Here is a 23,792-nt window from a genome sequence, read left to right on the forward strand (position 1 = left end):
GGGAGGGGGTGAGTCAGGACCCTTTCTCCCCCTCTGGTTCCCAGCCTACCTTTGCAATACAACCCCAGCTCAAACATTCCTCCGGTTCTTACCCAGATTGCAGAAGTGTCCCTCGTACCCCTCAGTGCAGAGACACATGTAGTCATTTAGACTGGTGGCAAAGCAGGTACCGTTGTTCTGGCACTGGTGGTTGGCGCAGGGATTCCTGACTGGAGTGGACAAACAGAAAAATTGGCAACGATGTTCCGTCACATGATTGAGGCATTTTTAAAACCAAAGGAAGTAAATAGTTGCTTATACAGACCAGTAATTTTACTGATCTATACCAACAGAATTAGTTGTCAAGGCAAGATATATCATAACAAAATGAATATAATGTCATTATAAATTAAATCTGCTTTTGACTATCCTGAAATCTTCTATTCTTTCACTGTAACAAAGCTTCTGGAAAGCCCTAGAAATACTTCAAAGGCAGGACCACTAAAAGTAGGGGAGGTTACTCTGAAAAACACAGTCAACTCTCATTACAACAAACTTACGGCGACCAGACAAATTACTGTGTCATAACCAGGGCACTGTTATAAAAGGAGTGGAAAGACAAACATAAGAATTCAAGAAACTGGGATTTACAGAATTTGTTCTTCAAATCGAGACTGGACTGTCCTTATCTTGTTACAGTGTTAAGAGAATGCAGTTTAATGGTTGGTGGCAATGGGACTGGACCCCTTCAGGAGGGTGAAGGCTGATCCCTACCTGCCTCACAGAATTCTCCCAAGTAGCCACTGTCACAGCTGCAGAATTTGACCTGCTGCTCCGTCATCACGCAAATGCCGTGGTAGTTACAGAAGCTGGTCTCGCATGTCCTAGATGTGGCTGCATAAATCAAACAAGGGTGAATCCAAATCAGGCAGAGTTTTGCAAGAAATCTACTGCACTGGACAATTACTTTCCTTGGTCACGATTTTTGAAAGTGTAAAATGTTGACGTATTGAAATGTTGAGTTCATTGCCATGTTGTTGAATCATGCTTTGAATTCCATGACTTTTACCAATAGGAAAAAAAACCTTTTGGGAAAGCTGGTTCGTGCTCAATGTGAAAGCAAATCCGATGCGTTGATGTCATGGCATAATTAGTGCCAAATCATGCTTCAAGTTGATGAAGTGACTTCACACTTACCTGTTCTTTCAAGCTCATATAAACCATTTTATGCATAAGAGTTGGTAGGACAGCACCGTGTTTAAAACATTTATCCTACCCCCAAAAAGATTAATTCCAATGGATGTCATTATTTCCAATATGGCACTCACGGACTTCGCAGAACTGGCCAACAAATCCGACAGGGCAGCTGCATGTGAAGGCGAAGGGGCTAGACTCCTGACAGATTCCACCGTTCTGACATGGTAACGTCTCACAAACAGCTGAGAAGAAAGTCAATAGTCCAGGGCACATTTCAGTCATGCAGCCATGGTATATACAGCTACTGTCATTCATTATTCTACAACTGAATTCTTCCTATGCATAAAATCAATGAACGTTTTGAACTCTGAGCCATCTTCATATTGACAGGGACACAATGTCAGCATGGCGCTTCCAAATATTCAAAACAATGATGTCACGGCAAGCACAAGATCTCACGCAAAATAATTAGGGATTGAACGAAACAGAAAGCATAGCATGAGAGTGATATCAGATATGCAGTGTTAATCTAGTGCACTCATTATATAAGCAGGTCACATGTACTGAAATAACGAAAGAATGGCTAACATCGTATCAGCCTAGGCCCTTCACGGGTCATTATGTGGTCCATTGTATTCAGCTTGTTGCATAGCCTGGGTTAGGCCTTACTAGTGTTTGTGGATTTTTTAAGAAAGCTTTGCGACGTACACTGCAGAGCCCAATTTCAAAGCCCTGCTAATTAAGCATGATTTAACATTAACAGAGGCTCCGCCTCATAGACTGTAAGCAGTAGAAGACACGCTTACCCCTCGCAGTAGTGACAAAGCAATGGAAAGTCCATGTTCACGCAACCGTAAGCATAACCATGCCAAGCAACACCATGAATTAGTGCTAATGGTTAGGAAAATTTCCTGATAATAAGCATGACTTTTCTGCTAATTGTTAAGCAATTGGAATTGCGCCTAGATCTGTTTTACTTACGTGTTTCACAGTTGGTCCCTTGCACGGCACCAAACGGACACTGACAGATGTACTCATTGATGCCATTCACACAAGTTCCTCCATTCATGCATGGGCTACTCTCGCATTCATTGACATCTGAAAACAGACGAAACAAATAATGTAGAAATCCATCATCATGAAAGATACTGTCATTTGTGATTGCCACTGGAAAGCAAGAATGACAGAGAGCCAGTCATCATTTTGAGTTTATTTTCAAATATTCAGTTTTTGATCTGAATATTCGCGGTGCAATACAAGGAAAAACAAACTTAGTTTCTTTGTTACCAAAGTACCCTTCCTAAAGCTTAATAATTCAACAAAAAAGGACTAGTTCTGCTTCTGGTTACCAACTGTAATAATTACATTGTTTATTTCATGCATCAATAAAAGTTTTACCCCAAACCGTGCACAATTATGATGCATCAATAAAAGTTTTACCCCAAACCGTGCACAATTATGATGCAGACATCAATCCATGGCTCGTCCTGCGAAAACACACATGCACAACCACGATGCAGTTGGTTGCCGGCTTGTTACGTACAATATAACTATTCACACAAACACTGCGATCGGGAACCACTGACTGGCATAATAGTCTTGAATTCAGACAGTTCACTTCACCATACATGCAGTCTTGGTACAAGTGGCGCTGCTGAGCTCTGGTCATTTCGAAGATCATAAAGGCAGGCCCAGGCAGCGTGTGCCGCATCACATGCGAGTTTGGCAGCCTTGTTTATAAGGCTACTCAAGGACAGAGCTACATGTGCACATGCATGCCATGAATGCAGTGTGCGACCGTCATTGAACTTGGAGACACCTCTGAGGTGAAAATAAATGCATTCCCGTTTTTGTTTACTTTTCCAGCCTTTTCTGTCAAGCCAGAACAAAGGGGGAAAAAAGGAAAAATGGAATTTCAGGGGTCTGTTTAGAAAATACCAAAAATCTAGAAAAAACTGGAATAGTGGAATCTCTGTTACATGGTTCTCTCATGGTAACTGGACCCAAACGGTGTATTCTTGGCACCAAAATGGTTCTGACAAGGTATCCATATGGCTCTGGTACCCATGGTACCCATATGGTTCCTATAATCGGCACTTTTATGGTTCTTTATGGTCCTTTCGTATACACTCACCAATGCTACACAATTGTCCCTGAAAGCCTGGCTGGCATACACACTGGTAGGTATCCCCATTAGCTTGACATGTCGCACCATTCCGACAAGGGCTGTTCAGACACTGCAGGTCAATCACAGCTGGATACAGAAACAAAGACAAACACAGATTAGGAATAATATTGCATGCAAGAGAGAAAGTTATCATCAAGTTTGAGATTTTTGTCACTGTGAATTCCCCGTCAATTAGGGCCTGACTTGTGACTACTCGCCCGAGATAACATTTCATAAGATTTCCATGAACGGTTTTTCTCAACAGTGATATCCACATCACCCACATGCCATTCAATTTGTGGTCACTTAGCATGTATTCCCCCCTCAATGAGCCAATTTGAAAAGTACTGCTTTTTCTACCGAGCACCAGAGCAAATTATTCCAGTGTAAATACTACCCCGCCCCCCACAGGTACAGGTACCAGCCGTACGCAACAGTTGACTGGTCATGTGCGTCATATCTGTAGCTTACGTCAAGCTAGCACCCTAATTAAGCTACAAGGCTGCCTCAGTAATTTCTGCTTGAGGTCGATACAACTTAAGGCATCAAGGTATGGATCGATGGTGTTTGAGCAATCTTGTTGACGAGTTATGCAGTGAGCTTACGCGAGTTGCAGGTGGGGCCGGCCCAGTAGGGCATACACACACAGGTGAAGCGGTTGATTCCATTCATGCAGACGCCGGAATTCAGACAAGGGTTGCTCTTACATTCGTCAACGTCTGCAAAAACACATCGAAAACAAGTGTAATCACCTTCACAGACTACAGACACAAAATGAAGAAACATCTACCTACGCAAAAGTGCGTTCTAAACAGTGAATCCGAGACCATCACAAGTCCTTCACAAGTCATCAAGTCAAATTCAAGTCACAAGCTCATTAAATGAGCTGTGGCAAAAGCATTCCTTTGCCATTGTTCACTTTGTCACTTATGACTATCTTGTGAAAGGACTTGTCACTGGACATGTGAAGTTACTTGTGTTGGACTCAACTCCAACACCGAATGGATTGAGGCAAAATGTGTCTTCAAACTTTTTTTCAACTGTAAACATTTTGGCCATTTGTGCTGTTTTGATTAAAATGGGTTTGACATAGAATTCCACAACACCAAGGTTCCGTCATGAGTCCTAGTAGAAGTCGCCCACATGCTAACTACCGAGTGCAACTGCCAACAAGGGAAAAAAAGCAGGTATATCTATTCTCCTCTATGGATTAATTCTTGGATTTCTATGATAAGTTTTTACAATGGTTAATATTTACCAAGTTCACAGAAGGTTCCCTCCCGTCCTGCAGCGCAGTCACAGGCGAAGCTCAGACCATCTGCTGTCTCCGTACATAGCCCTGAATTCTTGCAAGGAGAACTGTCGCATAACCCAACCTCTATAATGAGAATGCACGAACAAAGCCAGTTTGAATACTATAAAAACGGCTCTCCGCCCCATGACAGAAAAAGTATGTGGGTAGAAGTACAGAAGTCCACAGGCATGGGTGGAAATACAAATTGCCCAAAAAAGCAAGTTTATCCAATCATTTTAGCTTATATGACCCAACTGCAACCACCGTTTCATATTATTTCGGTCATACACGATGTGCAGAGCATAGCAACACAGTGCAAAACCTACACAGGACAAGAACACCCAACCATATGAATCTATGACCCTATTTTGACAGCAATACCTCACTGTGTCTGTCACTTTACGCTGTGTAGAGCATACCACACCCTATAAATGAACATATGACCCCATTCCTACCCATGTCTCTCACCGTGTCTGTCACTCACCCTGTACGGAGCAGGACGGATGCCTGAATCCCTCAGGGCACACACACCTGACCTGTTTGTTTTCGCTGACACATTCTGCTTCAGGAGGGCAGGGATTACTGTAACACATATTGGGACCTTGGAAAGAGACCAACGATAGATATAAATGTATATCTGTGATACGAAAGTCACTTTTAACACAGAGTGCTATAGAGTGCTGAAGTGAATACATCACAATTACATGTATGTGTGTAAAAAGCATTAGCGCAAGAACCGGCGTGTGAACCAATACGCACGCGCACTTCGTTCGTTTGCACTACCTTTCCAGGTTCAAATGGCGTCATACATCGGTACTCTCCAGACAGGCAGTTTATGCCAAGCTGAATACTTCTAAACAAATACACATTGCAGCAATCTTAGCTTTGTCACAACTGTAAACATCTTTTCAAATTGCACTCTTTGTGATTACTGGACAACCTATAACAACACCAATGATCTTTTACAAACTGTTTGTTTGAATATAAAAAAGTCGCACTCGTCTGTGTAGAGGGCATTAAACTCTTGGCAATATGCCTGCGTAATATGCTCCAACAAAATGAGGGTACAGTGGAAGCTCAACTTACTAATTTCAGTTTGACAGAGGGGTCCGGTGAACAAAGGCATGCAATAACATGCAAACTTGTCAATGCCGTTCAGGCACGTCGCGCCATTCAGGCAAGGGTTACTGCTGCATTCATCGGTAACTGCGGAAACAAGACATGGCATACAAGAAATCAGTCGTGGGTATCGATCAGGCTCAGTGCTGGCAGGGCTTGAAAGAAAAAAAGACTTTTCCTTTATATGAGTCGGAGTAAAGACATGGTTGGGACAGGAGCCTGTTGCCCAGAGCAAACGAACACAGCCATATTCAATTTGAGCTGCATTCCTTTTAATGTAGAGACATTGCGAACTCACTGCAAACACTGCATGTAAACCAATCACATGCACAAATTGCTGTGCACACATGATAAGTCTTTCACTGGTTCCCATAGAACTTGCAAAGCAGTGCCATACGGCTGCTGCTCTTAACGGCCAACAAGCTGCATAGGGAGCCACTGGCTAGTGGCTGAGGCACTTCCCATAGACATATGCATTCCTGACAAGCCACAGCCAGTTGATTTGGACACAGTCACACTCACCATCTCTTTCGCTTTCCACAGTAATACGGACTGAAATTCCTGTCTCCGTCTTGTCATGATCTGAGGTGAATGTCATCCACAGTTGATTCGCCTCGGTCTTGAATGCAATGGGAACCTTGTCCCCTGATGTCTGAAGCACAATGGACCCCGGGTCGTTGAGGTCCGAGCCCATGCCATATTTCACCAAATCATAGTTCAGTTCAGTCAGGAACTCCACAGTATCGACAAGCAGAACAGCACCCTCGGGGCCAGTCACCATCCAGCGACAGTACTGGTTGTCATCATAGTTGGCAGGGAAGTTTGGTGTGTGGATGATCAGGGTGTCATTCGGTTGTGCAGCCAAATTAAGGACACAGCTGCCCTCTATTGTACAAACACAGAATAGGAAATTAACTGGCTTACTTTTATTTTTAGAACTGACTTTTCATTTTGTCTGGCTGTAACATCATTAGAACTTTCATTGACAGAACTTCTATTGACAGTGAAATTCTAAAAATCAGGGCTGTACCCACGCCACGACTGAAAAATTCTTAAAACACTGGTTCTGAAAAAGAGAATATGTAGATTCATTTTAATTTTGCAGATACAAACTACTTGATATAAACAAGGTGCCACAATCGTACAACAGTACTGTGAAAAATGAACTTCAAATTCTGGCTCTGAAAATGTTTGCCTAGATGGAAATCCAATTTAACATCCGCAACAGTTTTCTACCATGTGCAGAATTTAACCTGATTTCGCAAATGTGCCTTATATGCGATGGTACAAACTCACGTAATTCACAGTTTTTGCCACTTCTAGCTGGTGTGCAATCACACTGGTAACCGTCCACAGCATCAGTGCATGTCCCGCCATTCAGACAAGGTGAACTCGCACACTCATCGATGTCTAGAATAAAAATTGAAAAGGGACTCGTCAGTGAAAGTATACCTTGCATTAAGAGCAGTGCCAGGCAATTCATAATCCTACTTTCCTTCCGTGTGATGGATACTTCAATGTGCTTAATGATCTGATACCTAAAATCAAAACTGAGGTACAGCAAGCTGATTTTGATGGGGGGGGAGAGATGTGAAGAGCACTCAGTATTCGTTCAGAGATGCAGTTTATTTTTGTCACTGGTCAGCTGGCCGCCAGCAAACCAAAATGGGCTTGGAATCCTTTCAACACATTAGCACTGAGCAAAGCCGACAGTACTGGACAATAGGCAGTATCTTTACATGGTGACACAATAAAATGCAATGTCAGTAGAGGCCGCTCACGAAAGGACTTTGTAGAAAATATTGGTAAGCACAGATTTGGGTACTAAGAAATTGAGCCCGTGTAAATGAAGGCCGCTTACGAAAGAAGGACTTTGTAGAAAACATTGGTAAGCACAGATTTGGGTGCTTAGAAATTGAGCCCATGTGAATGAAGGCCGCTCACAAAAGAAGGACTTTTGTTTGTAGAAAATATTGGTAAGCACAGATTTGGGTGCTTACCAATGCCATAGAGTTGAACCTTTGCAAGGGTATAGCTACAATCAGTGGCTTGTAGCAGCTGCTAAAATGTCATGCAGCGGTATACAACTCCCAACTCCCAACTCAAAGGGATTGTTGTACTTTGAGACTTAGGGCAAGAAACTTTACTACAATAACCTCTGTCCACCCTGAAGTAGAAATGGATACCAGTGAGGAACAGTGATCGAGGAATTGAAACCAGACTCCGAGTCGAGTCCAATTTTTTTGGACTTGTGACTCAGCTCGGACTGGGCTCATTTTGGACTCGGATTAGATGGACTCGACTCCATCACTGGCTGAGGATTGATAACAGACTGAACGGTTTTCAAGCTGATGCACAATGGATTTCATGGCCAGATGAACAGGAATACCAGTGAGTTTAGTATTGCAACAGTACATGGTAAACACGAAGAGCACTGTAGGGCAATCAAAAACATCCATTGTTAATGCTAAAATCAATCCTGTGAAGGTGTTACAGCACGCCCTCTGTTGTTCACAAGTGTCTAGTGTTATTATGGGATGCCAACACATACATGTTAGTGACAAAACGAGGAGGGTTGTCAATCTTCACTTCATTTCGTTTCTGGATGGAAAACTTTATGAGGACCCTTTATAAAGTATTAAACCTTAAGGTTTTTTTTATCAGAACGTTGTATAGAGATGTTGGAATAAGTGTTTGTTTTAAGCTAGTTATTTGTGGAGTTTTTGCAACATCAAGAACGATTACGGTTGTGAAGAGACATCGTACACAGTTTGATCTCTCAGTGATCTTGTTGATGTCTAAGCTTCAGTACTCACTGTCATCACACAGTCTTCCCTGCCAGCCTGGCTGGCATGAACAAGCAAACTCTATCACATTACTGGTGCAGGTTGCGCCGTTAGCACAGGGTGAGCTGTCACAAGGATCTACACCTGAGAAATTATGCAGAGTCAAAATGAGTGTTAGAGTATATTCACTTCCTATCGAGCGTGCCCCGGTGAAATGTGTGGCCATCAAACTAACACACAAATTATAAGGATGAACAAAGAAATTGACTGGGGCGGGATTTGAACCTGCTCTCAATGAGAAGAAAGCTCCCTTCTGCACAAGTCTGCAATGTTGGCTTAAAGCTTAGAAACGGGCTAAAATGGGCTAAAAGCAATTTGCTTATGAAACTTCAAATATTCCAACTTCAGGGAATTGACGTCACAAATACACACCTGGAAACTTACTACCAGTGAAAGTTTACCCTCTGAATTTCATTGTTTTTATTGATCAGAATTGCAAACCTCATAGCAAAAAGAAATTCCCTCTTTACCCAGTCTGAAGAGCACAGTTCCCATCACAACAACTTTTCCACTCAAATCAGTCTTTCTGTTAAGAATTCCATCTTAACTCAATCTTTGAATCTCTAGGATTTTACACCCAAATCTTGATGTGGGATTTTATGGGCCAACACAGTGCAATCTGTTTCACCTATTTCGCATGTTGGCCCCGTCCAGTTGACATCACAGGTACAATTGAACCCATTGCTGCCGTCCGTACATGTTCCTCCGTTTTGACATGGCCCGCTTGCACACTCATTCACATCTGAGAGTAAAGAATATTCTTTCAGTTCAAAACCGTTGGGTAAGTTTACATGTACATCACTAAAAATACCGATTGGGGGCCATCTTTTCAGAAATTATCAGTACCAAAAGAGCAATACTGAACATTAGATATTTTGCACATTGGCCATTTCAGAGTCTCCTTGAGGCTTTTGGTTCGAGACGGAGACCAAAGTTTTCATTCAAGTGGGAAAGTCAGGTTTGTTTGCAGGGAAACAAGAGGATTGCATTAGCTTTTGTCACTGTCAAGGACGTCAAAGTCTTCCTGAGGTAGCAAGTTGGGGGTTATTATCCACTTTCCTATGTTTCTGTGCGTCGGGAAGACATACCGTATTCACAGAGATTTCCAAAGAATCCCGGCGGGCACTGGCAGACGTAGTAGGTGTACATGTTGACACATTCCCCATTACTCTGGCAGGGGTTGCTGCTGCAGGCATTGCGCTCTGTCTCACAATGATCACCTATCCAGCGTGATGCACAAGCGCAGGTGTAAGAGTTTGGCCCGTCGATGCAGGTGCCGTTATTGAGGCAGGGAGAACTTGCACACTCGTCATCATCTGAGAGCAAAGTCAAACAGGAAGTATACGTTTCAAAGAAAGTTCAACCTAAAACACTGGGTCCTCTTTTTGGACCCTGTGCCCGAGTACGTCCTCAGTGGTGACGAAAAAAAGAGTTTGACTGACACTTGGAAGCCACTGCTATGCTGCAGTATGCAAACTTTTATACCCAGCCTTTCCCATCAAGGTGATGGCTGCATACCTGAATTTGTGTGCAGCTATAATATGATTTTAGAGGAATTTTTCGAGTGAGGGTTATCACCAAGATGAAGAGAACGCTCTAGCTCTAGGAAATCACGACCAAAACAAAGGTTGGAGGAATGCTCAAATAATGAAAATGAGGTTTTTGTTTCCTCTAGGTTTTTATAGCTCCCAAAAAACAACACATTGCTCACACAAGGTAGGTGATCTAAACATGAGCTCATGTAGTTCATGGTGTCCCCTTGTTGCTAGGTAACTCGGAGCCCTCTCTTGCTAGTGAGCAGAGCCTATGACTTTGTATTAGACTGCAAAATATTCACTGATTAAGGAGTCTTTTTTACATGATGTGCTCAGCACAGAGGGACATACCGATTGAGCAAGTCGGTCCACTGAATCCAAGAGGGCATATACAAAGGAAATTTTCTCCGTTATTAAAGCACTCAGCTCCATTGAAGCAGGGGCTGCTCAGACATGGTATCTCAGCTGAAAGAAAAAAGTACATCAAGTAGACCTTTCAGACAAAACATGGCCAGAGTGTGTTAACCTTCTTTTTTAACAGTCGGTAATTCTGTGTGATAGCGTTCACCCTCGCTCCCTAAAGTTCCACACTATTATGCAATATGTTGAAAAATTGTTGAGGATGAACTTGCGTCAGGCATCTTGTTTTAAAACCATGAAAGGAAGGTGTTACACACAACCAGACCCATAGCGGAGGACTTTTTACTAGGGTTAGGGTCATTTTGCAGGTTAGACCTCAACCACTTTCCTTTGTATAGAGGGCTGAAAAAGAAATACAAAAAACACCATTTTACCACAGTCAGGAAGTCTCACGCTTCACTTTCTGATTAATCCAAACGAGGACAGACTTTACAAATGCCAATATATTATTACCAACAAACAGCTTTCACCCTAAAACAGCCGAGGGGCCAGAATCTGTCCCACTCAACATTTTTTCTGATATCTCCACAATGGATATTTTTCAGGAGCTGAGCCTTCAGGAGTTTTAGAGTAACTCTTTGTGGTCATTTTGACACCAATTTTGTGAAAGTTGACCCTACCATTCTTGCGAGGCGCCAGTTTTTCCCAGACAGGTCAGCAAAAACTGTATACTTTTGCTACTGTGCCGCTCAATGCATGTAGTCTGGTACACGCTTAGCCTTGAACTTGATCGTAACAATGAAACCGTTTGTTTGATTGACTTTAAACTTCACACTTGTAATGATAAGAAGTGTCTGTACATGCCTGCCACGTTTTAAAAACTCAGCCTAGCACAGTCAAGTTCTTGGGGGGGCAGTGTCTGCCCCCACCTGGCTGTGAGAGGGGCCAAAATATAACGGCTCTTTTAGGGTTAAATCTTTGTGGCTGACATTTTCTACATCTAAAAAAAACTGGCAAAAAGAAGCGTGATCAGAACTGAAATGTAAAAAAAAAAAATAATTCTAAATAAGACATGATTTAGGGCTTGGCTTTTGCTCCATTCTTATTTCATTCTAGCTGACCCACCCACTTCCTGGGTTGAACAACTGTATCCCATGACACAGCTATAATAAAAACAGAGAAAACATACAGTACGCCCACCTGTTTGACAAAGGATTCCTTTCCAGCCAGGTAGGCAATCGCACTCAAAGTAGGTCCCGTAGTCATTGCATGTACCGCCGCGCCGACACGGATTGGATGCGCACGGTGTGAGGGCTGCAAACCGAAGAAAAGGATGTAACTAATTCATGACAGAAGCACAAACGCGTCCAAAAAGTATGCAACCGGGTCCTGACTACTGCTGACAATACTGCATTAGTAATCGTCCTACTGTGTTTAGAACACCAATTCAGAAATGTTTGCACAAACTGCCTAATCACAGTATCCTCTGTAAGGGGACACGTGCATGCTTACAAGCTAAAACTCCTTAAAAAATCTTTGAAATGTGTAAACAATTTGTACAAAATTTTCTACTAAAGTCATGGAAATTCCAACCGGTGAATCAGCATTTTGACCTAATTTTTAAGTTAGTGCATTCATTACTGTAACTACTTCTTATACAATTTTAATACACGGAAATACATAACAGAACCGGAAACGTATTCCATTAATCTTCACAGTCCTGAACCCTTTTTAATATAATTGATCAAAATTTTGACACAACCTAGGATTTTAGGGTTGGTATGGAGTACCATGCTACTGAAGCTTCGCCATGAGCATAGACTGTGAAATCCAAATGATGCCAATGCAAAAAAAAAAAAAAGTAAACAGTTTGATGCTTGATGTTGAATTTTAACTAGGCAGTTCTGAGTTAATCTCTAAAAGGGTGTAGTGTTACGTGCGTATGAAGGCAACGCACCCGTTTCACAGTTGGCACCTGTCCAGGTTGTTGGACAGAGACACTGATATGCGTCTGATGTACTCTGGCAAGTTCCATTATTCAAGCACGGTGAACTGTCACAGACGTCCACAGCTGAAATCAAACCGATTGAATACAGAAAAGTTAGGGTTTCCTTAAGTTTCCTACAGGTGAATCTTCCAATCCACATTTAAAAACAATATTTCTTCATTAAGAAATGTGAAGGTCATAGTACAGGTATGTAGGTGTCATAGTATGTAGGTGTCATAGTATGTAGGTGTCATAGTATGTAGGTGTCATAGTGTGTAGGTGTCATAGTGTGTAGGTGTCATAGTGTGTAGGTGTCATAGTGTGTAGGTGTCATAGTATGTAGGTGTCATAGTATGTAGGTGTCATAGTGTGTAGGTGTCATAGTGTGTAGGTGTCATAGTATGTAGGTGTCATAGTATGTAGGTGTCATAGTGTGTAGGTGTTATAGTATGTAGGTGTCGTAGTGTGTAGGTGTCATAATATGTAGGTGTCATGGTGTGTAGGGGTCATAGTGTGTAGGTGTCATAGTGTGTAGGTGTCATAGTATGAAGGTGTCATAGAGTGTAGGTGTCATAGTATGTAGGTGTCATAGTGTGTATGTGTCATAGTATGTAGGTGTCATAGTGTGTATGTGTCATAGTATGTAGGTGTCATAGTATGTAGGTGTCATAGTGTGTGGGTGTTATAGTATGTAGGTGTCGTAGTGTGTAGGTGTCATAATATGTAGGTGTCATGGTGTGTAGGTGTCATAGTGTGTAGGTGTCATAGTATGAAGGTGTCATAGAGTGTAGGTGTCATAGTATGTAGGTGTCATAGTGTGTATGTGTCATAGTATGTAGGTGTCATAGTGTGTCAGTGTCATAGTATGTAGGTGTCATAGTATGTAGGTGTCATGTCTGACTCTTATTCCATCTGTTAAAACATATTCTGGTCAAACTGAGCAATCAAAATGAGATTAAACAATTGGAAAAAAAACCTGACCTGTTTCACAGTTTTTGCCAGTCCAAAGGGCAGAGCAGAGACAAAAATAATCTGTCTGTAGATTGAAACAGACAGCCTCGTGCTGGCACGGGTTTGGGTTGCATAGATCAATGGCTGGATTCAAGCGGGTAAAAAGAGAAAGTTGCCATTTTTAGATTTAGATATTACTACAAACTGATTGCAACAGAGGTTGACAAACAAGGTAAATATTTGAAGAGAAATAGGCAACATGTTCAGAAAATGCAACAACAGACAAGCTGCAGCACCTTTTATGGTCTTTCAACTCCAAATGACAAAATCAACTGGCTGCAGATAGTAATAACACACTTGTCAATGGGAAACGGATGAAGCCACCAGTCATCAGAGGCTTAATGTAGACATAAATGATAGTTCAAGCAAACTTTTAACATTCAGATGTGGCTTATTCGTATGACACAGAGTGCACATGACCGATTTTCGACAGAATGGGCACAAAACTGCTATGACATCATATCTGAGAACAACACTAGCACCCGTGAATGTGAACACAATAGCAATGTCCAGGCTACAAGTTGTCAACTCTATCCATTAGGAAACATTGTTTCTTGCATGAAGAAAGGAAACTTCGTGACTTACCAATGTTGCAGTCCACTCCTGTCCAACCTGGAGTACACTCACAGGTGTATGAAGTGTGATGGTTGGTGCAAAGGGCACCGTTTCTACAGGGGTCAGGATCACAGGCATTCAGCTCTGGAAAAAAAACAACATTATCATAAAATAAAACATTACCATCTTTTCAAATTCCATCCAAAGTTGTTCCTGTGATGTTTTGCTATTGCTATGGATTCTTCAAAACCAGCCTGCTGAAAGTGGCAGGCCTGGTGGTCAAATGGTGAGACATCAGCACTAGGGAGCACAGGGTCATGGGTTTGAGTTCCACCCAAAGCTCTTGAACAGCAAAGGATGCTCACCGAATGATATCTAAAATTAGAACGGCGGAGGGAAAAATCTAACATTCAACCAGATCTAACAAAATGAGGCTTGGAGCCATTCTCCAGCCCTTGTTCTTTTTTTAGTTTGCATTTGGGCAAAATGAGCTCTTTGTGTTGTACGGAGTGCTAGGCAAGCAGAGACACAGACAAAGGACTGACCTGTCTCACAACGTTCACCAGTCCATTCCGGCACACACAGGCACACATAGCTGGTCTGCTGATTCAAGCAAGTAGCGCCATTCAGACACGGTGCAGAGGTGCACAGATCCACAGCTGAAGATAACAGAACAATAAACACAAAGGGTAGCGACTATGGAGGAGACACTCAGCCCTTCTGGTCAAAAAACAGGCTGAGAAGGGCCGTCAGCTTTATTTTCCAGGGTTAACTTGTGTCGTGCAAGTAGCACAGATCTCACAGCGCACATAACTGTCTGTTTTAGTGCGGGGCCAAATAAAGCGATGTGTTGTATTTGATCCATGCAGGTGCAGCTGAGGGCACCATGCAGAATACCAAGTACGGCCGAGGCAGGCATATTTACGCGCACACTTGTTCACACAAGTTCAAATAATTTGAGCGACCGATTGCCAAATTAATGAACAAAAACTCACAGCGTATGCTGTAATGAACTAAAGTACCTATGCAATGGAAAATGCAAAGACATATCAACTATCGGTTAAAACGACAATTTTTCACACCTCCCAAATTGCGAGTGTGGCTATCCTCCCTTACCTTCGTTACAAGTTTCACCCATCCATCCATCAGGGCAAGCACAGGAGAATGACCCAGGGGATAGAATGGTGCAGGTCGCTCCATTACCACATGGACTAGGGTTGCATTCATCCGCAACTACAATAAAATTGGGGAAAATAAAAAAATTGGAACCCTTTTGATCGTGCTTACTACAATGAAAATTTGTAATTTGACAGGTTAAGATTGACTAGTTGTATAGAACTCAAACTTTACCAATGTCACAGTTTGTGCCCGTCCATCCGTCCGCACACTGACAGATGTAGAACGTGAGGCGGTTGTCACAGGTTGCTCCATTCAGACATGGGTTAATGGGGCCACAGGCATCGAGTGCTGCAACGGTGAAAATAGTCAATCAAGGGATCAAATAGACCAGAGACCAGAGAAACACTCAAGTCAGAGTTTGGATCCTCTCTGATACACACACGCAGAACCAATTTGGAGTTATTTAAAAGCCAAATCACAGGTCACGTAGCAATTTAACAAATGATAAAGGAATGCCTCATCACTGTGCATACAAGTAGCTCATCACTTGAGACTAACGTGTAATAGAGACTCTTTGTGGTTTGTAATGACATAGTGACTTGATTACAACTCTAGACTAGTGCATTATTAACAAAGCTAGCAGCCTAGAAACTAAACCAGTCCAGATCTTTTATACTTATCGGAACGGGCAGCTAAATCCTAATATCAACCCTACAAGGAAGAGTTTCAAGGTTGAGAAAAGACTGGTTTATATAAACTGAAAATTTCACTCACCTGTCTGACAGTTTCTATCTGTGAAGCCCTGGGCACAACTGCAGGTGTAATAGGTCCTGTAGTTATTACAGAGCCCTCCATTAAGGCAGGGGGAACTAGCACACCGATCAATAGCTGCCAGGAAGGGAATATTAGCACATTGTATAGGTAAGGACGTGAGTGCAATAGTATTAATATATTTTCTGATGTGAGAGATGGAACGTTCCATTCCACATGGTGAAATAGACTGAATGGGAACATCACTGCATCACCAATAATGTGGCAATGCCGTGGCACACTTCTTTTGCTAGGAAATGGAACTTCTGTTTTTAAAGAGCAGCTGCGCTGTGCACTGGGATGAATAATTCACTGAAGTGTGATTTACAACTCATCAATCTAGTGACTGAGATTTAGTCAGGTATTGCATTTATACACAGCACAACGGAAAGAATTTTGTACTCAGGTGATGTAAATTTTAACACATGGCCCTGGAAAATTGTTGATATAACTTCAGTACTGCTGTGGCCGTGGTTTCATTTATGACTGAGAAGTCATTAAACAAAGGCTTTCATTTTCAAATGGAAACACTTTTAACTTTGGCCTCGTATTACTTGGAGAGAATGTTCCTTTAAGAAATGGGCCACACTTTGCCAAAGTCTCAAAAGTTGGAGGCTGGAGATAGTGAAGTTTGAATCAAAAGTCCAAAACCCATGGTCTCGACAGTCTCCATACACGAGACCAATGCAGTTCACTCTTTGAACTCCCCCCCCCGGCTGTTTAAATTAAGGTACTCACGTATTTGGCAGTTGGTCCCGTTCCATCCGTCTTCACAGGTGCACTGATACCCATTCACTTGATCTGTGCAAGTTCCGTTATTTAGACACGGCTGGCTGGCACATTCGTCGATGTCTGATGGCCATAACATTTAAAAACAAGCCAATGACAAAACTTTGCACAAACAGGGCTCATTTCTTTTCATGATAAGGTTGGAAGTAATACATAATGAAGATTATGGAAAATGGATTGAGACTTTTACTTTTAGATGCTTACGTTTTAAAAAATGCACTCTTTGGGGGTTAAGTGTGACGTTATGGAGGGCATACGGCATTCAATCTAAGAATATTGTGCAATGTTTCCCAGTGAATTGGCTTCAATAAAATTCCAATGGAACAGAGACCAACTACGATGATTTGAATTGAACTTTACGCAAAACTTTCAAGGAAACCACATTAAAGTCTCCCCAAATACCCAAAGGGAAACCAAGTGGCCACCTCCTAGAGTGGAAGCAGGAACTGAATAGACTTACCAACACCACAGTCATTGCCAGTCCAGCCTGGGGGACATACACATTGGTAGGAGGTCCCATTCTTGGAGCATGTTGCACCATTCAGGCAAGGGAGAGAAGTGCATGGATCTAAGGCTATCATGATGAAGAGTATAAAAGCTTCGTCAGACAAATCTTTGTGTCATGTTAGAGAACAGGGTTGGGAAATTGAAAGTAAATTAAACATAAAGATTGGAGGTTTCATATTTCATGGGTCTTTAAGAGAGACCATCGACCATTGTTCTCTTTATCATTCTTATCACCAGAGCAAAATTTATAGTAGAAAATGTCCACATCCCACGATGATAATTCAGAGAAAAAATTGGTGACCCCTTTTGGAGAACCCTTTTTGTGAACAGACCCATCTGAGATGGAATTGCATGCCTGTAAGCGCAGGTGTTCCAGTTGCCTTTTTTTTTGTATCGATACAAAAAGAGGATTACAGATTTTAAGAATGTATAGCTACCAACCTAGTCATCTTAAAAATTACTGATTGCTTCGATCTCTGGCACACCTGTCATGCTAGTCACCACATAAAACACAGTGACTACGAACATGAAAATGCACAGATTTGCAATTTTCAAGACAACATACCATGTTTTTCTTTCAAAATCCAAAAAAATTCAAGTTCTTTGGGCAAATATTTGGACTCAAAGTACAAACAACTCATCTAAAATCTACTGACTATTTTTGACAAATACATTGAGCCCAGCCAATGTTACGTTACATGTTCAAATATTCACAAATCATTTTCCCAAGATTTACCAAGCAAGTTTTGGATTCTGTTAGATTAAGGAATCTCAGGACCTCTAGGTATTAGAGTTTCATGGACAAGAAAATATTTTTCATCGTACCAAATTGGCAGAGATCGCCGGATACCCCTGGGAGGCAAGTACAGGTGAAGTAGGTCAAGAAGGAGTTACAGGATCCACCGCTCTGACAGGGATTGGATGCGCAGGGGTCCACGACTAAACAGGAAAAATTCAGTCACAAGTTACCGAGAAACTTTCTCTCAGTCTGCATCCTTTCAAAATGGTCTGAGCACGAGGATTGACAGACCCAAGGGTTACATGGCATGCACAGGTCCACAGAGGTCGCAGTGTTGTCTTAGCCTATTCCTGTGCCAAGCAAAATTCTTCTGAGAACTGAAGGAGAATGCAGGACAGTCTGAGAGTCTAACGACCTTCACATTTGTCTTCATCCAATAGCATTATGAAATACAAATTGATCAAAAGTTTATTTGCTTGTTTGTTTTTTTATTTGAAAATCTCTATAAATATATTCCAGAGCGAAAAAATCAATTATACATCAAGACAGGAAAGAAAATTGTCCAATACAGTGAGTTCTGAGAGTTGTCAAGAATAGCACTATCAAGCCACCAGCAGTTAATTCTCGCTGTAGTCCGATAGCATCATGAAAAAGTTGAAGACAAGGTTTCATAGCAATCTTTGTCGTTACTTTACAACTTTGAACACGATGACCAATGTCTTTTTTTCCTCTTCAGATACTGTTTCCTTTTACTGCAGTTAATCAGCACATCCACTCATCACACAAAAATCTTGGCCAAAAATTGGATGGACTGATGCCCCTCATGCATCTATCTAAAAGAACTTGTAACCTCTTGAGACATCTGCCTGCTCTAAAGGCATAAAGTGACAGGGAATCAACCGATCGCTACTTTGCAGAAAGTATCAGATACCTTTCGAAAAATTTCAATATTCAACCTACCAACATCACAGAGTGGGCCAGCCCAACCCGCTGTGCAGTTGCAAGTATAGTAGTTGGCGTAATTGATGCAGGTAGCATTGTTCCGGCAAGGGTTGGAGGCACACAGGTCAGTGACTGCGGGGAAAAATGACCAATAAAACCTCAACAACTGTACAGTTTTACCATGTTTACTAGCTACCTTGCTGTTACAAACATTCTATCACACTGATCATGTTGGGAGCATATCTTCCTCATTTGAGGGAGTAGGACTTTGGGCTACAGTTTGTAACACATGATCAGAGGGCACAAGATTCAAATCCAGCTACTTGCCATGAGCTATGTCCTTGGGCAGGGCACTTTACAGGCATACCAAAACACTCTGTGTAATCATGAAACTTACCAAGCTCACAGTTGATTCCATCATAGCCTTGAACACACTCACAGGTATAGGTGGTTCTCAAGTTGTTGCATGTGGCACCGTTTTGGCACGGTAGACTCTCGCAAGGATTTAATTCTAAATTAATTCAAGCCAATTAAGCTTCATTAACATCTGATATCAAGGTACGGTTTCACCAATACAATATCCTGCAGTCAGCAAAACTTTCATTCAACAATTACAACAAACAGTGAACCCAGCTAAAGTTAAAATTACAATGCAGGCTTTGGTCCTAAAGTGATAACACGCGGCATTCCACGTATGAACAATACAAGAACTGTCTTAACTTAAAAAAAAACCTAACCTTGCTAGAGCAGCATAAACCTGCTAGCAATTATCTGAACGTTTCTACTTCCGTTTAAACCCCTTCATATAAATTCATCACCAGCTCTTTGGAATGATGCTGCCAAGCACACACTCATTTTTACAGGACATCTGGAACTCTCCACAGGTACTCTTGCTTTCTACTGACCGCTTTACAGCCATAAATTGCCATACTTTCCCACTTTGTCATTTTGTCCAAGGACATTGGAAAAATAATTAGGAGACCACTGGCTTCAGGCAAGCACAGCTGCAATCACTGGTGTCCTGGAGGTCACTGGTTCACATTCCAATAAATATGACCCTGTACAATTTGAAATCCAAAATCCAACGCGCATGGCAATTTGCAGGAAGTGACGTCATCTGAGACACACCTACATTTTTCACGTACATGACTTTTGTGATCACTAAAGACATTGTTTTCTGCGAGTGAAACCTCAACTTGGCTTATTCTTTTACTCAACCTAATGGCAGAAGGAACTCACAGATACAATCTCTTACCTGTATCACAGATCACACCAGTGTAGTTCATGGGGCACATACATTCATAAGCACCCAACTGATCCTTGCAAGTTGCTCCATTGAGACAAGGATTGCTTAAGCACTCATCCACTTCTGTAAAGAAATAATTTTTTCTTTAAAAATTAGTCCTTTCAGATTTCCATTTTTAAATAAATGACACTGTAAGTTAAGCAAGAAGACCTTTTAACATAAAGAGTATTAACTTGGCAAAGAAAACTGTAATAACAAAAAGTTGTTGTGATAAACGTGGATGAAAACAATTTTTCTATATTTGTACATTTCCAAAGCCAATTCCAAGACATACTCTAGCTGTTTCTTTCTAAGCACTACTTTGCTTGGAATTCTTTGTCTTTGTCCAGTTTTCCAGATGCCTACAATATATCCCAGTTCAATATATCCCAGTTCAGTATGTCCCAGTTCAATATATCCCAGTTCAATATATCCCAGTTCAATATATCCCAGTTCAATATATCCCAGTTCAATAAATCCCAGTTCAATATATCCCAGTTCAGTATGTCCCAGTTCAATATATCCCAGTTCAATATATCCCAGATCAATATATCCCAGTTCAGTATGTCCCAGAACAAGCACCTTTCACATTAAAAATGATACACCTTCCTTCGAGAGGGATTCGAACTTGTAACCACGACAGCAATCTTAGTAGTCTCCCAAGTTGTTAGTGTCTTTGCCCAAAGGATACAATTCAGATGTACATACATGTGGCAGGGATTAAAGCGTAAATTAAAAGACATTTGGAAAATAATGTTGAAAAATAAATCACAAATGGCACAGGTTATTAACTGTAAGCATCACAGTGCCTTACCTAGCTCACAATGGATGCCTGTGTAGTGCGTCAGACACTGACAGATATATCCATTCACTCCCTCGATGCAAGTTCCATTGTTTAGGCACGGGCTGCTCAAGCACTCTTCAATATCTTTACAAAGATGCACGGAACAAGGAATAAGCTTAACATTTTCACTGAATCAACTTTAACACAAGAAAATCGCATCACAATCCAATCTGCAAGGAAAGCCCTCTCTACAAATGTAAATGTAAACGACGTACATGTTTACCTGCTTCACAGACGATTCCTGTGTAGCCTGGCAGGCAGACACACCTGAATGCATTGTTTCCTTCGAAGCAGGTGCCTCCGTTCAAACACGGCTGGCTGACACACTCAATCGTTTCTGTTGAATTGAATTACATCAAACTTATCAACAATGTATAAAAACCACTAGTGCATGTGAAAGTAATAGCATACATTTTGCATATCATGTTTTTAAAGGGTTCTTCAACGTAAGTTTTTGGAGCACAATCTTTGTTCAATAGATCTGCAAAATGCAGTCCAAATAAACACCACTCCCAAAAAAACATGCAGGTCTGAAAAATAAGATTGACAATGGAGTAGTTAAATGAATCGTGTATATATGAATGACAATTATATTTAATCTGGGAAACATGATTCAAAACAATGTATTTGACAAACAAAGTCTGCTAAAACTGACATCATACAAGCAGTATTGTACCAAAGATGTGAAAACAACAAACTCATGTCAAACATGGGCAAACAGGTCAGAAAGAAAGACAGTCAGACAGAGCTGTCGACCATATGACTGACCTATTTCACATTGTGAGCCACTCCACCCTGTCGGACATGAACAGTTGAAGTGAGTGTAGAGATTGGTGCAGTTTCCTCCATTCAGACACGGAGAGTTGACACAGGCATCCACAGCTAAAAAGCACAAAATAAATCCTCAAGACAAGCACTAAGCGTGGCAGTGCACTTCAAAGACACAAATAAGCCTGTCTACTTTTGCCACAGTCCCACCCATACAACTGCAATACCTGAAATACCCTTTGAAATACTGAAACCAAAGTTGAAAATAAGGTGTACTGAGGCACAAAGATGCATTTTACAGGTTTGTAATCAAAAACTTCAATTGCAGCTACCCTTTAAAAAGCAAAGCAAGAACGCTTTAATTCTCTACATGAAGCAACTTCTAAAGCTGCATTTAAGCCCCGTATGTCTCCAATATAAGATAATTAAATTCAAAGTAGAAACCAGACTTCAACACTGTACACATTAGTATTGTGGTTGAGACCTCTTCCAACCATCACAAGACCCTACAAGACCATCAAAAGACCAACATGAGACCTTCTGTCTGAATTCAAGTCACAAGCTATTCAGATGAACTGCAACAAAAGCATTCAAAAAGTTCACCTCATCCCCTGTGACAGGTCATGCGAATGGTATCATGTGTGGTCTTGTGTCTGGTCTCGTAAAGACTGACGGCATACTGTGTTTATATTATGAACAGAAGTGCTCAACCACACCGGCTGACACTAATATGCAAGAAATGTACAAATATTTGCCAAAGGATCCAGCTCTAGGGTCCCTTCAACAAAGATGGACTCACCAATCTCACAGTTGCTCCCTGTCCATTCAATGGAGCAGAGACATTTATAGGCCAATGAATTCAAGTTCCTGCAAGTGGCGTTGTTCATACAAGGGCTGCTACCACATGGAGTCGTATCTGAAGGAGGTGGATCATTTACGGAGTAAGATATTTACACGTTCAATAATTTACTGTTCTTTATCACTTTCTGAGCAACCACAAGCTTTATCTTTTGAATGGATTAATGCATTCCTTTTTCCAAATTTTTTTAATTAAGAATAATTAATTAATAATTAATTAAGAAATTAGCAAAAATGACATCTACAGGTGACATCATGCAGTGCCTCCTCACATGAGGTTAAGTTTGTCAAATGTTTCAATGTATGTTCTGGTTTGCAGGGATAAATTAACGAATATCTTTCACCAGTCTTAATTGACTTGCCTATTTCACAGCGGTCTCCAAGGTAATCTTCAACACATTGGCACTCATAGAAGCCAAGGCTGTCCATGCACGAACCTCCATTCAGACAGGGATTGCTGGCACATTCAGCAATATCTGAAAATTCAAACAAATTTTTGTCATCAACTGAGGCATTTCCGTGAACCTGTTATCTAAAAGAGACAATTTCCCTGTGGGCATTATTTCTGTAAAACAGAAACACAAAAATAAAAATCTTGGCTTGGCAGTTACCACAGTACACGTTTGTTCTCGACTCGTGAGTTTCTCATATTTTTCAAAACTGTACTTCAATATCTGAATTTTTATCTAAAAAGAGAGTGCCATTTATTCGGTACATTTTCTACATAAACAAAGTAATTGGAACCTGTAATTAGATGATGCCACATTTGCTTTGGTGTACCATTATCATTTGATCACACAACGGCAGCTTTCCTTGACAACATGACGATCTTTCTATTATGCACTGAATGTAGATGTATATTACTTCGAATATGACTGGGTTTTAACATGTTGACATTATAATGTACAATCATGGCAATATGAGGCAAAAAAACATTGCCAAGATGTTTGGATGGTTGTTTTGGTGGTCAGTCCCCAATAAATGTGGACTTGACATCTGGGTGATTATCCCCAACAGTAAAGCAAGCTTGCAGTCAGATGGTATTCAGCTAGTAACTAGCTTACAGCAAGTTCTATACACT

The 23,792-nt window shown here is 41.3% G+C and overlaps 1 protein-coding gene across 4 annotated transcripts in view; it reads right to left on the reverse strand.

Annotated features, from left to right (window-relative positions):
* Nucleotides 1–23,792, reverse strand: part of LOC110976137 (uncharacterized) — a 36,591-nt gene that overhangs the window by 3,581 nt on the left and 9,218 nt on the right. For all 4 annotated transcript variants that reach the window (XM_022229173.2, XM_022229174.2, XM_022229178.2 and 1 more), the window contains 34 exons: nucleotides 23,074–23,187; nucleotides 22,653–22,769; nucleotides 21,854–21,967; nucleotides 21,309–21,422; nucleotides 21,056–21,169; nucleotides 20,212–20,325; nucleotides 19,354–19,467; nucleotides 18,975–19,088; nucleotides 18,101–18,214; nucleotides 17,229–17,342; nucleotides 16,718–16,831; nucleotides 15,944–16,057; nucleotides 15,401–15,517; nucleotides 15,167–15,283; nucleotides 14,596–14,709; nucleotides 14,081–14,194; nucleotides 13,466–13,579; nucleotides 12,455–12,568; nucleotides 11,698–11,811; nucleotides 10,489–10,602; nucleotides 9,691–9,918; nucleotides 9,231–9,344; nucleotides 8,573–8,686; nucleotides 7,053–7,166; nucleotides 6,279–6,641; nucleotides 5,724–5,843; nucleotides 5,122–5,238; nucleotides 4,602–4,721; nucleotides 3,949–4,062; nucleotides 3,311–3,430; nucleotides 2,158–2,274; nucleotides 1,308–1,418; nucleotides 754–873; nucleotides 93–209 (listed from right to left, as the gene is read on the reverse strand). In XM_022229173.2, the coding sequence (XP_022084865.2) occupies nucleotides 93–209; nucleotides 754–873; nucleotides 1,308–1,418; nucleotides 2,158–2,274; nucleotides 3,311–3,430; nucleotides 3,949–4,062; nucleotides 4,602–4,721; nucleotides 5,122–5,238; nucleotides 5,724–5,843; nucleotides 6,279–6,641; nucleotides 7,053–7,166; nucleotides 8,573–8,686; nucleotides 9,231–9,344; nucleotides 9,691–9,918; nucleotides 10,489–10,602; nucleotides 11,698–11,811; nucleotides 12,455–12,568; nucleotides 13,466–13,579; nucleotides 14,081–14,194; nucleotides 14,596–14,709; nucleotides 15,167–15,283; nucleotides 15,401–15,517; nucleotides 15,944–16,057; nucleotides 16,718–16,831; nucleotides 17,229–17,342; nucleotides 18,101–18,214; nucleotides 18,975–19,088; nucleotides 19,354–19,467; nucleotides 20,212–20,325; nucleotides 21,056–21,169; nucleotides 21,309–21,422; nucleotides 21,854–21,967; nucleotides 22,653–22,769; nucleotides 23,074–23,187 (4,278 nt within the window). The remainder of the gene's footprint in view (nucleotides 1–92; nucleotides 210–753; nucleotides 874–1,307; nucleotides 1,419–2,157; nucleotides 2,275–3,310; nucleotides 3,431–3,948; nucleotides 4,063–4,601; nucleotides 4,722–5,121; nucleotides 5,239–5,723; nucleotides 5,844–6,278; nucleotides 6,642–7,052; nucleotides 7,167–8,572; nucleotides 8,687–9,230; nucleotides 9,345–9,690; nucleotides 9,919–10,488; nucleotides 10,603–11,697; nucleotides 11,812–12,454; nucleotides 12,569–13,465; nucleotides 13,580–14,080; nucleotides 14,195–14,595; nucleotides 14,710–15,166; nucleotides 15,284–15,400; nucleotides 15,518–15,943; nucleotides 16,058–16,717; nucleotides 16,832–17,228; nucleotides 17,343–18,100; nucleotides 18,215–18,974; nucleotides 19,089–19,353; nucleotides 19,468–20,211; nucleotides 20,326–21,055; nucleotides 21,170–21,308; nucleotides 21,423–21,853; nucleotides 21,968–22,652; nucleotides 22,770–23,073; nucleotides 23,188–23,792) is intronic.

This window comes from Acanthaster planci, linkage group LG07 (genome assembly GCF_054643075.1).
Source record: "Acanthaster planci isolate LZ-2023a linkage group LG07, COTS_SCS, whole genome shotgun sequence".
Lineage (NCBI taxonomy): Eukaryota > Metazoa > Echinodermata > Asteroidea > Valvatida > Acanthasteridae > Acanthaster > Acanthaster planci.